At 32.8% G+C, this 17,223-nt stretch overlaps 8 protein-coding genes across 8 annotated transcripts; 5 read left to right on the top strand and 3 right to left on the bottom strand.

The window, feature by feature from the left end:
- Window positions 1-252: 252 nt before the first annotated feature.
- Window positions 253-3,315, bottom strand: BX664DRAFT_284042 (armadillo-type protein; the record flags this gene model as incomplete). The annotated part of the gene is made up of 10 exons (XM_051541618.1): window positions 2,954-3,315; window positions 2,772-2,881; window positions 2,421-2,710; window positions 2,245-2,325; window positions 2,108-2,174; window positions 1,698-2,024; window positions 1,284-1,633; window positions 972-1,210; window positions 540-862; window positions 253-475 (listed from the first exon to the last, which is right to left on the bottom strand). Coding segments are annotated over exons 1-10 (2,199 nt in total), but the record flags the coding sequence as incomplete, so codon positions are not given.
- Window positions 3,316-3,653: 338 nt separating this feature from the next.
- Window positions 3,654-5,803, top strand: BX664DRAFT_380240 (Rft protein-domain-containing protein). The gene is made up of 4 exons (XM_051548890.1): window positions 3,654-4,482; window positions 4,606-4,760; window positions 4,845-5,517; window positions 5,589-5,803. Exons 1-4 carry the CDS (start codon window positions 3,674-3,676, stop codon window positions 5,650-5,652), a joined length of 1,701 nt encoding a protein of 566 aa, XP_051398464.1. The 5' UTR covers window positions 3,654-3,673; the 3' UTR covers window positions 5,653-5,803.
- On the top strand, window positions 5,783-7,160 carry BX664DRAFT_360838 (uncharacterized protein). The gene is made up of 2 exons (XM_051548195.1): window positions 5,783-6,189; window positions 6,341-7,160. The coding sequence occupies exons 1-2, from the start codon at window positions 5,922-5,924 to the stop codon at window positions 6,925-6,927; spliced, it is 855 nt and encodes a 284-aa protein (XP_051398463.1). The 5' UTR covers window positions 5,783-5,921; the 3' UTR covers window positions 6,928-7,160.
- A 45-nt stretch (window positions 7,161-7,205) lies between these two features.
- BX664DRAFT_338407 (rhizopuspepsin 6 precursor) lies at window positions 7,206-9,113 on the bottom strand. The gene is made up of 4 exons (XM_051546430.1): window positions 8,731-9,113; window positions 8,288-8,656; window positions 8,096-8,170; window positions 7,206-7,836 (listed from the first exon to the last, which is right to left on the bottom strand). The coding sequence occupies exons 1-4, from the start codon at window positions 9,044-9,046 to the stop codon at window positions 7,433-7,435; spliced, it is 1,164 nt and encodes a 387-aa protein (XP_051398462.1). The 5' UTR covers window positions 9,047-9,113; the 3' UTR covers window positions 7,206-7,432.
- Window positions 9,114-9,864: 751 nt separating this feature from the next.
- BX664DRAFT_300742 (uncharacterized protein) lies at window positions 9,865-12,281 on the top strand. Its single transcript, XM_051542356.1, has 4 exons — window positions 9,865-10,295; window positions 10,361-10,673; window positions 10,737-11,412; window positions 11,495-12,281. The coding sequence occupies exons 1-4, from the start codon at window positions 10,037-10,039 to the stop codon at window positions 12,101-12,103; spliced, it is 1,857 nt and encodes a 618-aa protein (XP_051398461.1). The 5' UTR covers window positions 9,865-10,036; the 3' UTR covers window positions 12,104-12,281.
- A 150-nt stretch (window positions 12,282-12,431) lies between these two features.
- Window positions 12,432-13,311, top strand: BX664DRAFT_351794 (uncharacterized protein; the record flags this gene model as incomplete). Its single annotated transcript, XM_051547663.1, has 5 exons — window positions 12,432-12,598; window positions 12,690-12,722; window positions 12,841-12,913; window positions 12,981-13,150; window positions 13,221-13,311. 5 exons carry the CDS (start codon window positions 12,432-12,434, stop codon window positions 13,309-13,311), a joined length of 534 nt encoding a protein of 177 aa, XP_051398460.1.
- A 344-nt stretch (window positions 13,312-13,655) lies between these two features.
- BX664DRAFT_338398 (uncharacterized protein) lies at window positions 13,656-14,385 on the bottom strand. Its single transcript, XM_051546429.1, has 3 exons — window positions 14,300-14,385; window positions 14,133-14,212; window positions 13,656-14,034 (listed from the first exon to the last, which is right to left on the bottom strand). Exons 1-3 carry the CDS (start codon window positions 14,334-14,336, stop codon window positions 13,789-13,791), a joined length of 363 nt encoding a protein of 120 aa, XP_051398459.1. The 5' UTR covers window positions 14,337-14,385; the 3' UTR covers window positions 13,656-13,788.
- A 110-nt stretch (window positions 14,386-14,495) lies between these two features.
- Window positions 14,496-16,312, top strand: BX664DRAFT_387685 (uncharacterized protein). Its single transcript, XM_051549400.1, has 6 exons — window positions 14,496-14,876; window positions 14,955-15,023; window positions 15,103-15,273; window positions 15,377-15,444; window positions 15,554-15,800; window positions 15,884-16,312. Exons 1-6 carry the CDS (start codon window positions 14,528-14,530, stop codon window positions 16,240-16,242), a joined length of 1,263 nt encoding a protein of 420 aa, XP_051398458.1. The 5' UTR covers window positions 14,496-14,527; the 3' UTR covers window positions 16,243-16,312.
- Window positions 16,313-17,223: the final 911 nt, after the last annotated feature.

Here is a 17,223-nt window from a genome sequence, read left to right as displayed (position 1 = left end):
GATCAACAGACATTTTTTTGTTGTTCTCTGTGTTTTCCTGTTGCTTGAATGTCGTTGAAGATGTTGTTCTTTGAGGCAGAGGCTTTCCATCTTTTGTTTTTCGTAGTTGTTGTTCTAATTCTGCAGCAAGAGCACTGATAGGCTTATCAGTATGTTCCATCGATTCTACTGTTGCACTATTAACATTTTGTAATAATTCATCCATTTGTTCTTTGACTTCATATTGCATTTTGATACCATTCCCATGCTGTTGTTGTTGTTGTTGTTGTTGTTGTCGTTGTTGCTGTTCCTTATTGCCGCTTTCATATTCAGGCGTTTCCTCATTACGTAAAGATTGCTGCATGCCACGTCTTGTTGATCCAATCAAAGGCAAAGTTCCAGGAATAACAAAACCATTCGGTACATTAGATGATCCTAGTTGTTGCGTCAGCGTTGATTTGAAAGTATCAGAAAGACCTTCAGCCTTGGGTATTTCCTAATAACATGTATAAAATAAGGAATTAGCCTTCATTTATGTACACTAATTTCTATTAATTTACTTCAGATTCTTCCCCAGGTTTTCCTTCCAAGATCGCTTGAGCTCGTAATCTATCATAAGCACGCGAAACATCATTTCTTCCAACAACAAAATGAGTAGGTTGGCCTGCTTGATCACCACCATATTGTGCCTTGATATCAGCATTCGTTTCCACAGCCAGTTGATGCATTTCCTTCAATTGCTTATCCATTGCTGCGATATTCATTTGATATTCCTGTTGTACATCTTTCAGCTTTCGTTGTAGCGTTGTGATTGTATGTCGAGACATTCGTAGCAAATCTTCCAATGAATTTGTTTTGTCTTTAAGTTGTCCAACCAATCCATCTAGGTTATAAATTCAGTGAGTGACATTTTCACATTAAACAAACCAAAAAAAAAAAAAAAAAAAAAAAAAAAAAAAAAAAACATTTATTTTTCATTTAAAATAATTTACCTCCTTGTAAACCGATTTCCATCTCCAATTCTTGCTTTTCCTTGATAGCCTTTTCATACATTTTCTTCGATTCTCTTGCTTCATTGATTGCCGTTTGTAACTGATCTTGTTCTGCAAATTTTTCCACGAGAGATGCTACAGACCAACCAACGCCACCAGAAAAATCATCAGATGAGAGTCCTTTTCTATCCAGTACTATCTGAGTTACCAGATTATCGAGTAATTGATAGTATCGTACTCTAATAATAAATAATAAAATAAGTTTTATCATTTTGTTGATGATTTAATAAAAGTATAAAGAAGCTAACTTACTGAACAGGGCCTTGATCTTGAATGAGTAATAAATGTTGTAGAGCACTGAGTAAAAAATCGTATCCTCTTGTACCTTCCACCCGATGTAAAATAGATTCAAAAACATCACGAGGATCATCCATATTGCTGAGAATTTTGTCATTATAAGTTTCAAGCATATCTTCATAATCATTGTTGCCCATTTGTTTATAGATGGTAATATGTCGTCGTAGGTGTTCATTGTTATATTCCATCATCTTATCCATGATACGTTGAAGACCACAAGCATTCAGTTGATTACGGAGATGGACTCTAATTTCAGAATCTTCAATGACAGTAATAATCGAATTGACAAGCATCATATTTGAAAGCTATAATATGAAGTAAAAATCATTGATTAGAAGTAGATAATATATATATATATCAAGAACTTACGGCATAATCACTCAATTGATTATCAGGAGCACCACCAAGTCGTTTGATATCTTCACTAGCGCCAACTAGACTACCCATACGACCACGACCATCCAAAGTAGCTTCCAATATCTTGAGCCAAGCATCAAATCGTCCATATTCATGTCGATATTCCTTTAATTTTTCCATTCCCTGTAACACAATTTCTTGACCTTTTGGTAAATCCACATGGCAAACAAAAGCAAGTACTTCACAAACCAGTTTTCTTGTTGTTACAGGAGGTGATACCAATGAAAGTACGATATGATAGATACATTGAGGATTGGCAATCACTTCACGGGCACCCCACTAAATAATAACCATAAATGTCACTAAGTTTCCTTGTTTTTTTTTTTTTTTTTTTTTTTTTTTTAGATTCCTTTATATCTTACCCTATTATTAATTAATGACTTGAAACATTTGAGAATTTCTGCTTCCATTTGTAAATCAGCTTCGGTCCTGAAGAAGAATCATAATAGAAAAAAAAATGAATTTCTTTAAATCATCTTCTTGATGTTCAATTAGTTACTTTTGTTCCCGTTTGTTCAACATGCCAATGACATTTGTAATCACTTGTAAACCCCGAGATTCAATAAACTGACGTACCCAACTATGATATATGTATTAAAAAAAAAAGATAAGATCAATTCATCGTATATATATGTATATATATATATATATATATATTATATTGTATTGGTTTACCTTAATGGCATTGTACGGAGACTAACGGCTAGATGAGCAACCAATCTAGGGGTAACACCAGACATATCAGGTTCCAAAAATTGTTTGATGTAGAATTCAGGTGTACTTTTGTCGGGTTCCTTATATTCGTGATGATGATGATTTTTTTTACTAGAGGAAGAAGTCGTTGCCATAGGAGCGGGTAAGGTTGTTTCTGCTTGTTTATCTTGAGATACCATTAACCATTTCTTTTCAGTAGGAAATGATAGCATAACAGAGCGAGCATTTCCATCATGAATACCACGGCGAGTCTATACCAAAAAATAATATTATTATATATATATAATATATATGGATATAATTTCAACTTACAAGCATTTTTTCAAAAAGAGCTTCTACTTCTTTTTCAGTTAAACCATTATATGCATTTGGAGAAGGATCTATTATAACAGGAGATTGAGGGCTTGTTGGAGAGAGATCACCTATAGAAGAAAAAAAAAAGTTTTTTTTTTTATATATAAAATATAATATATATATATATATATATATATTACCTCCACCATAATAATCATCCAATGTATAAGAAGGAGCAGAAGTTGTATAAGAGTGTTCAGAAGTATGTGATGACCAAGTTCGCGCAGGTGGAAGTATATTGTCTGTATTTGTTGAAAAAGGAACAGTAGTATCTGGAGTTAGTCTAGACCGTTGTTTTGACTTATTTTTGGTCATGCCAAAAATCTCCATTGTGATGGTAGTATCAATAGACTAAAAAGGAGGTATATACAACGCGTATTTTTACAAAAAAAAAATAAGTAAATGAAAGAATAGAGTAACAGTAATGTGATATAAAAGATTGAAAAAGAAAAAGAAGGGAGATAAAAGAAATAGGAGAAAAATATAAAGATGGGAAAGAAAGAAAACGAACAAAAAAAAAAAAAAAAAAAAAAAAAAAAAAAAGTTCATCTAATTTTGAGGATGCAAAAGTAATTGATTCACACTCAGCACATACTTCCCCTTTTTTTTTTTTTTTTTTTCTAAAATCATCTCCTGTACCAAAATAACTATCATCATCATCATTTATCATTATTTATTTACTTATTCATTTACTAATTTATTTATTGAACTTGTCTTTTTGATTACTTTCATTTGGTAACTTAATCATGATCATGATCCAATCCGGAGATTAAAATTACCCTTTTCATCAAGAGTTCCACAAAAAAAAAATCATTTTTTTTTTCTCTTTTACTCTTTTTTTTTTTTTTTTTTTGAAGTCAATGACACCGAAAATAGATATTAACAATAGTTCATCGGATAACACCAAAAATGACAATAATTTATTATCTTCAACTGCTAAAGGTGCCTCCTATCTTATCCTTTTACAATTAATATCTCGAATGCTTACCTTTTTTCTTCATCAAATCATATTACGTTATACAACTGCTGAAACTTTTGGTATTGCTTCAGTCAAACTTGAACTATTACTTTCTACCATCTTATTTATATCACGCGAAGGATATAGATGTGCTTTAGTACGTGGTGATTCAAACAATAACAACAACAACAAGAATAACAAAACAAATATTGGACCAGTACCTGAAAATACCCTTGAAGGTCTTGAACAAAAAGTGACCAATGCTTCATATATTCCTACAGCTTTTGGACTAATAACAACATGTTTGGCTTGTAGTTATTATCTTTATACAATTGATGATACAGTGGCAACTTTATATCCGTATTATCGTATATCTGTTATCTTATTTGGTGCTGCAGCTTTGATTGAACTTTGTGTGGAACCTCTATTTATTATGTCATTGAATCGTATGTATTTTCAATTACGTGTGACTATAGAAGGTGTGGCAGTTATACTTAGATGTTTGATTACATTTGGATTAACACTATGGGGTGCAACTGGATCAGATATCGATGAAAATACTTTTGGTGTTTTAGCCTTTGCTGTTGCTCAATTCGTATTTGGTTTGACTATATGTTTGGGTTATTCTGGTTACTTTTTATTTAAAGTGAAAAAAGGAGAAATGACATTATCAAGTTTATTACCAAGAAAATTGATTTCTTCCAATGGCAGGTAAATAAAAAAAAAAAAATAGTATAAACTTGGTGTTTTTATTATTATTATGATGATGATGATGATGATGATGATGATGATGATTTTCATACGTTTTATTTTTTTTTTTTAAAAAAAAAAAAGGACATTTTGGTTTGATTCAACACTGACTACACTAGGATCTACATTGACAAAACAATCTTTATTGAAACATATACTTACTGAAGGTGACAAAATGTTAGTATCTGTTTTAAGTTCAGATGCTGATCAAGGTGTTTATGCATTTGTGGTTAACTATGGTAATTTTAATTTAATTTTTTTTTTAAAAAAAAAAAAGAATGATGATAAATAAAAATTGAAATTTATTTTTATTTTTTATATAGGATCTTTGATTGTACGTATTTTATTTCAGCCATTAGAAGAGACAGGACGTACATTATTTTCTAAATTATTGAACAAGAATGGAAAACAAGAATCAAAAAAGATGGCAAAAGATGTATTAATTTTAATATTACGATTTCATGTGATACTTGGATTAATATTTATAAGTTTTGGTACAAATTATACATCAACATTGATTGATCTTTTGGTTGGAAAGAAATGGTCTCAAGGTGATGCTCCTTTGGTATTATCATTTTATTGTATATATGTACCTGTGATGGGAATCAATGGTATTACTGAAGGATTTGTTCAAGCTGTAGCATCAAAATCTGATTTGGCAAGATTAAGTTATTATATGATAGGATTCTCTTTTTGTTTTATGACAGCTGGTATATTTTTTATGTATATACTTCAATTAGGTGCTATTGGATTAGTATTAGCAAATATGGTGAATCTTTGTATTCGAATTACTTATAGTTGGTATTATATAAGATGGTTCTTTCAAGAAGAAGAATTTGGATCTTGGTTACCAAGTGGAACAACATTAACCTGTTTTGGAATTAGTTGGATATTGACATTTTTATCTCAAGAAAAGATTGGTTGGCAATCCTTTCAACAAAAGTTATTACATATTGGAATTGGTTGTATATGTTTTTGTTTAGTTTGTCTTGTATTGTAAGTTAAATATTATTATTATTATTATTATGATTTATTTATTTTATTTATTTTTATTTTATTGTAAATAGATTTTGGAAAGAAAAAGATTTAATCCGGGATATTCAAAAATTAACGAAAAAGAAGAAATCATGATGATTATTTTAGTTTATATGGGGGGATTGAAAGGAACTTTGGGAACTTTACGTTGTGTAACTTTGTCAGTAATTCCTGATTTTTTTTTTTACATAAAAATTCAAAATCCTTCCTTTTTTTTTTTTTCTTTCTTCTTTCTTTACTTTTTTTTACATTATACTTTTTTTTTAATATTCATTAAACCCATTCCTTTCTTTTATTCCCTTCTTCCTCTTTCCTCCTCCTTCCCTTCTTTTATCAATATAATAAACAAAACAAAAAAAAAAGATATGCTTTCTTCTATTCTCTTCTTTGTCTCTTCTTTCTTCTTTTACGTATCTGCCTTACCACTTCAAAAAGACGAACAAACTATTCTATCATCACCACAAGTTGACTTGAAGCCCTATGTTATTCCTTCAACTCCTATCAACTCTTATATGCTTTCAAATAGTTTGACCGATTACTATGAAAGTATTGTAGATCAAGTTATGGAAACTACCATTGACGATATTATCAGTTCTGCTCCTCATTCTTATACCTTACTCTATCCTGACCATGGTAAGAAAAAAAAAAAAAGAACTCCCTTTTTTTTTTTTTTTTTTGATAACCTGTCACTACGTTTTGTTTATGATTATCTCCCTTTCACGAAACTCCTTTCTTAAACTTACTCATATTCTTCCCCCCCTCCCCCTTTTTTTTATATATATAGTGAATGATTGTCAAGCTTCGTTATGCCCCTTTATCCATGCGCTTCGTGATCATCTCAATTTTATGAGAGCCAACTTGATTGCTTCTGTACGCCCACTTGTGGATTCCAATTTACCAGCTTTACCTTTGAAAATGACATCATCTACCAACAACAACAAATATAAAACAAAAAATGATGATCATCTTGCCAGTACAGCACATGCCATCGCAAGTCAATTGACAGAAACATTGACTGTATTGAATCAACGAATGTCTATTCAATTGGGATTAATTGTTAACGCCAAGGAAGCTGCTGATATTATTATTCGTCAATCAGTACCATTCACCAATTCAGAAAAACAACAACCTCGTCATCGTCGTCGTCGTATTCGTCTTACTATATCATCATCATCATCGTTTACTACATCATGGAATTCCGATGAATCTGATTATTATAACGAAAGACAACAATCCGATGCAACCAAGGCTATGACTGAATGGTTACATCTATGGCTGTCCGAAATCGAAAGTATTTTATATGCTCAATTTGACGACCGTATTCAAGATGTTAGCCAATCCATCATGGAGGACTTTTTGATAGAAGATTGATTTATCCCAACTCATTGATTCCTTATATATATTCTTTTACATCTGCATCTTCCATCTCTTCTCACCATTTTACTTTGATTAGTTAGTTCCTATCTACATAGTTTAGTAAATTACTTTGATATCATACCCATCCATCTCTCTCTCTCTCTCTCTCTCCCCCCTCCTATTTATTTACTTTTTTTTTTTTTGTTAGTTTGAGTTCCGTTCTTTTATATCGTTATTTTGATCGATACCTTGTTTTTTTTTTTTTTTACCTTTTTGTTTGTGTACATATCTTTTTTTTTTTTCTCAAATAAAAGTCAAACTTTAAAAAATACCTGGTATATGATTATTTGCATTGGTTCATCATTTTATTAGAACTTTTATGCTGTTACACAAGTAGAATATGAAGAAGTTCACGACGTGCATCCAATATAAAAAAACGAATCACCGCTAATTTGTAAAATTACAATTGGAGTTTTTATTACATAAAATAGGATAATCATAATTATTATATTACTACGCTTCATTTCTTTGATGCAGCAATTTGTACTTGAGGTACCTTGGGATTGAATACAACATAGTTATTTTTCAAGAAAGTATCACCAATAATGGCAAAATTCAAATCAGTGGCAGATCCAAAACCAGCAGTACATTTAGATCCATTCTTTTGGTATACCAAGGAATCAGGACTCACTTCAAAATCTTTACCACCCATTGTCAATTGTAATGGTTTGAGCTTAGACACATTGCAGTCAATAGTAAATGTACCATCACCATTGTCCTTGGCCTTATATGCCTTTGCCACTTCCTGGGCGATCGCATCAGGGAAAATAAGAAGTGTGGTACCAGTGTCTAGAATACCATGGAAGGAACCATGAATCTTCTTGTTGCCTGATTTCAGTTGGCTTACATTGACACCCCAGAAGCCTATTTTAACAGCAATCAGCATCATCATCAACAGCATGAGATATGAGGAAAAAAAAAAATTAGAAAAAGATATCCCCTTTGTCATCATCTATCGTTGCCATCATCCATCATCCATTCAATCAATCACCATCCATTCAATCATCCATCATCCATTCAATCATCCATCATCCATTCAATCATCCATCATCCATTCAATCATCCATCATCCATTCGATCACCCATCATCCCTTCAATCAATCATCATATATGTGTTCTTTACCTTGAGATTTATCGACTTTAACGGTAGTCAAAGGACCATTGATATGCTTCTTGTTGTATCCACCAAAAGTATATTCTGTTTTTAAAAAAATGGATAAAAGGGGAAAGAGGTCGTGTTAGACACCAAAATTGTTCCTGATGTACAAATAAGGGAGTGCTTTTTTAACTTTCTTTTTTTTTTTTTTTTTTTTACCACCACCACCACCTTGATTATCTTTTCCAAGCCAAACACCAAAAACGGGAGATGTCAAAGTTTTTGAGTTGATCAAGTTCGTGATAGGTGTATTGATTTTGACAGATGAGATGGAAGGAAAAGCCAAACCCAAAATACCATCCATGGGATCGTTATTAAAAGAGGATGATTCTTGTTTAGCCAATTGGATACCTTGTTTCTTGATAGTCAGGCTACCTAAACGAACAGTATCATACCCAACAATACCTGATGCAGATGATCCATCACCATAACCAATGTTCCATTGACGACCATCCTTTTGATAGGTACTTGATTTCTTGGGATCAAACAAATTTTTTTTATGTCCCTTGCAAGAAGAACAAAGAGTAGCTAAATGGATATTTGAATTCAACGAATAAGTAAAAAAAAAAAAAAAAAAAAAAAAAATGGTGATGATTACTTACAAGCTACCCATAAATCAGATGATCCAGTATCAAAATTGATGTTGAACTTTTGAGGAGGAGTACCGATGGTTACAACACCATAATAAGCAAGGTCATGATGATAGTTTTTGACAGGCACATTCCCTACAGCAAGTGATTTAACAGCAGTACTGAATCGAGCATACTTGGATACAGAATGGTACACTTCATTGGTGGCGTTACGTTGGTAATGAGGATTAGATTGTAAAGTGAAAACATTGCCTTGGTCTAAATGATGAGGAGCCGCATCTACAGCCAAAGCTGCCAAAAGAGCAGTAATACAAAAGGTGATTTTCATTACTGACAAGATAGGAAGGAAGGGAAAGGGTAAGGAATGGGGGATTATATAAAATACAAAAAAAAAAAAAAAAGTGATGAAGAAGAAAGTGAAAAAAGAGAAAATTACTTTTATATAGTGAATAAAGTGTATAATTTGAGGACCGAATATTAATAGTGAGTGGTACGACGTTAGAACATGATGATTACCTGTTTGTAGCAAAAGTCCACTTTTTAGCGGCAACTTTAACATTTGGATGTCTGTTTATATTAAAAAAGAAAAGATCATTTTTTAGGAAATCATGATTATCAAGTTTAACCAATAAAAATGTAGATTTAAAGTGGTCTGTCATTCAAAAACGGCATTAGTGAGGATATGCTTGTCCTACATGTTATTTGGATCAATTCAAGTGAGGTCTATACTCATAGTTATTTTATTATATGAAAATAATAATAAAAATAATAATAATAATAAAAAAGCTTTAGATTTGACTTGACTATAACGGAGAATCAAAAAAGAGATTATTCAGGTACACACATACAACGTTTGTATCAGGAAAAGGGTTTCTTTGGTGATAAAATTGATTGGATCAATTGATTATCAACGTAATGATTGGTTAAATTATATAAAATTCAAATGTATGGATGAGTTTTTTCTAATTTATTCCAATGAAATCAAGTCAGCAACTTGACACATAAACTTAACACATAATAATACAAACGTGATCCAAATATGGAACTGAACGAATTAAACTCCAGCTTAAAAATTTTTTTTCTCTCTTATTTACACCTGACAAGACCAAAAAAAGTTTTCTTTCTTTTCTTTCCTTTTTGTTTTCACCAACACACTCATTTCCACCACCACCCTTTTTTTTTATTATTGATTTTTCATTATAACTTTGACTTTGTCACTTGTTTTTTGTAAAATCATATTCACTTGAAAAAAAAAGAAAAAAAACTATATAAAATCTATTTTTACTTTTTAAAAAAAAAATTGAAAAACTATATAAAAATGTCTTCTCCTATCATGAATGCTGCTGAAGCTCCTGTTGTTCCTCCTCAACAACAACAACCTGAAGAAGTTACTGGTGCTGTCCCTTCCACTACTGCTTCTCTTTATGTAGGTGAACTCGATGTCTCTGTTACCGAAGCTATGCTCTTTGAAATGTTCAACATGATCGGTCCTGTTGCTTCTATTCGTGTATGTCGTGATGCCGTTACCAGACGTAGTTTGGGTTATGCTTATGTTAACTTCCACAATGTTGTTGATGGTAAAATAAAATAAAAATAAGATGGCAGTATTTAATTAGTTATTAATGAATTTTTTTTCTCTTAGGTGAACGTGCTTTGGAAACTCTCAACTACACCTTGGTGAAGGGCAAACCTTGTCGTATCATGTGGTCTCAACGTGATCCCTCTCTCCGTAAGACTGGTTCTGGTAATGTTTTCATCAAGAACTTGGACGTCTCTATTGATAACAAGGCTTTACATGACACCTTCTCTGCCTTTGGTAACATTTTGTCCTGTAAGATTGCTTTGGATGAAAGTGGAAACTCCAAGGGTTACGGTTTTGTCCATTATGAAACTGAAGAAGCTGCTGAAAATGCCATCAAACATGTCAATGGCATGTTATTGAACGACAAGAAAGTGTAAGTATTTTTTATACATTGAAAAGAGGAATGTAGTGGCTCATAAAATATATATGATCATAGGTTCGTCGGTCACCATGTCCCTCGTAAGGAACGTCAAGCCAAGATCGAAGAATTACGTGCCAAGTTCACCAATGTGTACGTCAAGAACCTCGATACTGAAGTCACTGATGATGAATTCACTGCCATGTTCACCAAATTTGGTCCTGTCACCTCTGCATTGATTTCCAAGGATGAAGAAGGTAACTCCAAGGGCTTTGGTTTTGTCAACTTTGAAAACTTTGAAGATGCTCACAAGGCTGTTGACAGTCTCAATGAAACTGAACACAAGGGTAAGACTTTGTATGTTGGCCGTGCTCAAAAGAAAGCTGAACGTGAAGAAGAACTCCGTCGTCAATACGAACAAGCCAAGATGGAAAAACTTGCCAAGTACCAAGGTGTCAATCTCTATGTCAAGAACTTGGATGATGATATTGATGATGAAAAGCTTCGTCAAGAATTCTCTGTTTATGGTGTCATCACTAGCGCCAAGATCATGCGTGATGAAAAGGAAAACTCCAAGGGCTTTGGTTTCGTCTGTTTCTCCTCTCCTGATGAAGCTACCAAGGCTGTCACTGAAATGAATGGTCGTATGATTGGTTCCAAGCCTATCTATGTTGCTTTGGCTCAACGTAAGGAAATTCGTCGTTCTCAATTAGAAGCTCAAATGGCCCAACGTAACCAAATGCGTATGCAACAAGTAAGTACAAATAGAATAATAATAATAATAAAGAAAAAAGAAAATAATAGAGTTTTAATTTTTTTTTATTTTTTTGTAATAGGCTGTTCCTATGCCCGGTGCTCCTGGTTACATGCCTGGTGCTCCCATGTTTTATGGTCCTCCTGGTGGTTTCATGGGTCAAGGTCAACGTCCTGTGTTCCCTCCTAATGGTATGATGCCTCGTCCTCGTTGGGCTCCTCAACCTCAACAAGGTCAACCCATGGGTTACCCTCAAGGTTTCAATCCTAACATGCAAGGTCGTCCTCCTCGTGGTCCTCGTCCTGCTCGTGGTGCTGCTCATGCTCAAGGTAACCGTCAAGCTGCTGGTCAACGTAAGCAACAACAAGGCCGTACTGCCACCAATGGTCAAGAACAACAACAAGATAATGGTGCTTTGACTGCTGCTGCTTTGGCCTCTGCTCCTCCTGAAATGCAAAAGCAAATGCTTGGTGAACGTTTATATCCTTTGATCCATGCTCAACAACCCGAGTACTCTGGCAAGATCACTGGTATGCTTTTGGAAATGGACAACAGTGAATTATTGAATTTGTTGGAAGAACAAGCTGCTTTGGATAGCAAGATTGCTGAAGCCATGGATGTGTTGAAGGCCCATATCTCTTCCTCCGAAGCTCCTGCTGCCGATGCTTCTGCTGAAGAAACCAAGGCTTAGATTAGACATCAAAAAGGAAACGACGAAAAAAAAAAAGAAAAAAGGATCTAGTGGAATGGACATGAAATGATGATTACATATAGTGGTGTATGTATTGTCATGTGTGTTAACTCTTTTTTTTTTTTTTTTAATCATCATTTTATATTAAATAAAAAGATTGTCTCAAAAGACTTTTTTTTTGTCTTTTGAACTTTTTTGTTACCAAATATCTCTTTTTTTTTTTTTTTTTGTCTCCAGCTGCGATTTAATACCTATGGGATTTTATTATTTCTGTCATTCTTTATTTTGTTTCTTTTTTTTTCTATTCTTTCTTCTTAATTTTACTGATATGATATTATGGACATTTTCCAAAAAGTTAACTTTGTCTCAATGGACCCGATGGTATTCGACAGTATCCAAGCCATTTACATACAATGAAGCCGAACAATGGATCGCTCGATTCAGCAAGGATAGCATTCCAAAAGACCAAGTGACAGTAGCTTATAGTCGTAGTAGGTAATAGATAAAAAAAGGTATCATTCCCTTTTTTGTTTCATTAAATGATGTTATGACTTATTCCTTTTTTTTTTTGTTTTTGTTTTCATAGTGGTCCTGGTGGACAGAACGTCAACAAAGGCAAGTCTCTTTTTCCTGTACTTTTTAATTGATTCTTGTCAATGGTGCAACGTTCTTATTTATTTATTTATTTATTTTTCTTATCATATTCCTTTTTCTTTTTTTGTTTTCCTTGTAGTTAGCACCAAAGTGGATTTGCGGCTCCAATTAGACAATGCACACTGGATCCCAGCTTATGCAAGAGAGAAACTCAAGGTAAGATAGATGTATATTATATTAAAACAAAAGAATAGCTCTAATGAATTATTGTATTTATGAACAGACTTCACATAGGTTGAATAAAGTAGGTGAACTGGTAATTACTTCGGATAGAACACGATCACAAGGCAAAAACGTACAAGACTGTTACGAGAAATTGACTGGGATGATCAAGCAGGCAGTGATGGTCCAACGTGAAGCTGATCCAGAGTCACTAGCACGACTGGAAAAGAGGTAAGTGGCGATAGAATCATCCATGCAAACTGGATATGTGAATATTAACTCTTTTTCTTTTCTATACTAGACGACAATATGAAGATGGTAAACGGAAAGAACTGAAACAGCGACATTCAAACAAAAAATCAGCGCGTCGTAGCAAGGGCAATGATTATTGATGGATACAATAGAATAGTAGAAGAGATACCCTCCCTCAATGTATAACTATAGAAAAAGACAGTGAAATAAAAGCCAATAGAATGTTGAACTCCTATATATGCAATGCATAATGATGGTGATGATGATTTTCTATAAATATATATAAAAAAAAAAGATAAATATCAAGGACAATCGAAGTCATTCGACTAAAAGAGGACAATTGTTCAAAAGTATCCTGTTGTTGGGTTTTTCTTTCTCTGACTTCAATCATGATGGTGTTTTTTTTTCTTTATTGTTGTTGTTAGTTAGTATCATACTTAATTTCATTCATAGATATTAAAGACGACTATATAGTATAAGAGTATGAAGATTATAAAAACCATATAGGTATTCACAACGTACATAATCATGAAGGATTATTTGACTTTATTCATATATAAACAAACGAATTAGAAATAAAGATAACTAGCTACATGTGATTAAAAAAAAAAAAGATATCACAAAAGAAGACATGCCCACCCAGCCATCATACTTAATCCACCAAGAGGAGTGACAGGGCCCAAGGCACGGAATTGATCTCTCTTAAGAGTTAAAAGATAAATTGATCCACTAAAAGCCAAAGCACCACCTAGTATACAAGGCATAGCAGCAGGATGGATTCGTCGGACAGAAGGAGGGATGGAAGATAATACAAGTAAGGTTACTGCATTCATAAATTGTAGTTCAGCAGCCAATTTCCAATTCTATTATTCACCAATAAATACACAAATTAACTAGTGTTCCTTTTTTTTTTGAAAAAAAAATAAATATTCAATTATTTATTCAATTGATATGAGCTTACTCCAATCTTTGTAGTATCATTGTTGACATATTTTGCAAGACCATGTGTCCCAAAAGCTGCCAAACCAACAGACGATAACCCTAGAAAGAATAAACATGTTCCAATACAGGTAGTATGAGTAAATGCATGTTTTGATATGTTCCTATTTCTTTTTTTTTTTTTTTGACCTAAAAGACTTCCTGCTTTCCAGTAAAAGTTGGACATTATGTGATAGTCAAAAAGTTTTGAATACCAGGGAGAAAGAAAGAAGAAGTCCCCAGCCAATAAAAAAAAAAAAAAAGAAAAAGAAAAAGACTTTTTCAAGCACAGCTCCAAGAAAAAGAAAATGCACAATTAAAAAATTTCGGTTCCTCTTTTATTTTTCCTTTTCTTTCTGTCTCTCCACAATTACCATAATGATATGGATATATGTTCTTATCTTTGTATGGATATTTTCAGTTCTTTATCTGATCTATATTCTTCGTCGTGATAATGCCTTCAATAGACATGAAGATTCTCCTCTTGGTATTCATCCTCGTGCTACAATGACCTTACAACAATGCAATCTACTTCTTCATCAACTTGCTCTTCCGCCTTTAATATGTGTTTACTTGCTGGGTATTGTAGAAACAATCTCAACATTGATATGGAAACGTGGATTACTAGGTGCTCCATCCCATTTGACAACCGAATATGCCATTGATCAACTTGTCAAGGATGCTCAAGGAATTTCTTCCAGTACCAAACGTACTACTATTATCACAGGTAATCAGAACATTTTCAGAGGAAAAAAAAAATTAGATATGAAAAAAATATCATGGACTTACTTCATCATCATGATAGGTGGCGATTCTGGTATAGGATTTGAAATAGCTCGTGGACTTTTGATGGCTGGCTTTCGTGTGATTATTGGTAATAATGAATTTTATGCATAGTTATATCTATCTCATTTATTACTCACCTTTTTTTTTTTTTTGGGTTGTATTCAAAGCATCAAGAACGTCCAGTCTAGGAAAACAAGCCCAGCATAGATTAAAGGAATTGACAGGGTCAGACGATGTGATGTTTTATACTTTGGATCTTTGTTCATTCGATGATGTGCATACCTTTGTTATACAGATGAAATCATTCCTCAGGGAAGAGAAAATCGATGTTCTTATTAGTAAGTATATTTATCATGATTAGAATTATATTTAAAGATAATTTTGGTGTCCTTTGTCTATATTAACCTCACTTTTCTTATATATATATATATATATATATAGATAATGCTGGTGTTATGAATATTCCATATACTGTCACCAAGGATGGACTAGAGGCACAATGTCAAACAGTAAGTATATATATATATATATATAAGAATTAATCTTCATATTAACCTATGATTAACATTACTTAATCTCTGATTTTAATTTTTTTTTTCTTCGTATCGATATTGATAGAATTATCTCTCTCCTCTGCTCCTTACAGTATCTCTCTTACCTCTCATGAACAAAGATCACGGTCATATTCTCTTTGCATCTAGTTCTACACTATACGCTGTCAATAAATTGGATCCTTTGATGGCAAAAACCTGTTACACTCTGGATGGATTGCATCATTATGCACATAGCAAAATGTGTGTGACTCTATTGGCCAAAAAGCTTGGGGAAAGGTTAACTGAACATTCAAGTTGTATCAAAGTCAATTGTAAAGTATTCGAACATTAGGAAGAAAGAAAAAGGCAAGGTAGTATTATTTATTAAACCTCTTTTTATTATTATTATAATTAGCTTACCATCCTGGAACGGTTCGAACGAATTTGTTTGCTCATACGTCAGTTTTCAATTTGGGTGGTATAGTACGACGATTTTTTGACTTTATCATGTTAACACCAAAAGAAGGAAGTGGAACAGCATTATATCTCGTTACAACATTTATGAACAACAGCAACAATCTGCTATTAAGGGAAAATGGGTATTATTGGGCCGATGGTCTACCACAGCGTATACCAAAAAATATTAGCATACAATCGTCGACGATAGAAGGTAGCTCACTTTCGACTATCGATAAATTATGGACGGCATCATTGGCTCAAATCAATATCTCCCCCTTGGATGTGGAGAATTGGATCAAGTCTACGGTCAAATAGAATATAAAACCTTAATTTAGAAATATATACCAATTCTTTTTGAATAAACTTTATCTTCTGCATTATTACCTCTCTTTTTTTTTATTATTATTATTAGCATTACTGGAAATAATAAAACTCGTTATACTATGTATATTGTTTATAGTGTTCTTGTTATTTGTTGACAGGCATTTCAATCGTTATAGATATTTGATATAGTCATGATCTGACAGTTGATGATGATAATGATGTCTACGATGTCATATTAATGAACTAAATAGGGCTTCATATCTAAGCTATGCATGTACACTTGAGTTCGATGGTTACATTTGCAGTATAGGATGATTATCAGAAGATATGTCAATTTGAAAAAAGAAAAGTGACTTGATCTATCTTTTAGATGTTGTGTTTATTTTTTTTTATTATTATTGTTGATCAATTGGCCACAAAGGATAAAGATTACAAGTTTTTCTTTGTCCAACTTGATCTTGATATAATACTATTTTTTTTTTCACACACGGATCTCTCGGATCAAGTAAGATTCGATGAAGTTCCTTTTGTCATTGGAATACACCTTTTTTTTTCTTTTCTTTTTTTGGGAAGTGGCAAGTGTGATAATTCATTTACATGCTCCATTCACTTGTCTTATTGTTACTCATTTATTTATTTTTCTAAAGTGGACATGAGAATTCATTTTCAAGGAGATTTAAATTAATCTTGAAAAGATACAAAGGGAAAAGCATCGTCACAGATTAAAACAATCAAAGAGAGTATGATACAGTGTATGATATTCATTTTTTATTTTTTTTTTCAAAGTATTTGAAGTTCCCGTCAAGATTCAAACTTATCATCATGATTATTTATTGCGTAATAACAGATGATGATGATTTCCATGGTGACATGACAATAAATATGTTTTGGGTTGAAACGTTCTGATCAAAGTTTAATAAAAGGATTAGTTTCCAGATATGTTAATCATCATCTCTATCGCACTTGGGGAAA

This window comes from Halteromyces radiatus, assembly GCF_025201355.1.
Source record: "Halteromyces radiatus strain CBS 162.75 chromosome Unknown BX664scaffold_6, whole genome shotgun sequence".
Classification (NCBI taxonomy): Eukaryota; Fungi; Mucoromycota; class Mucoromycetes; order Mucorales; family Cunninghamellaceae; genus Halteromyces; species Halteromyces radiatus.
The sequence above is the reverse complement of the archived record's forward strand: the minus strand, read 5'-3'. Positions and strand labels throughout refer to the sequence as shown.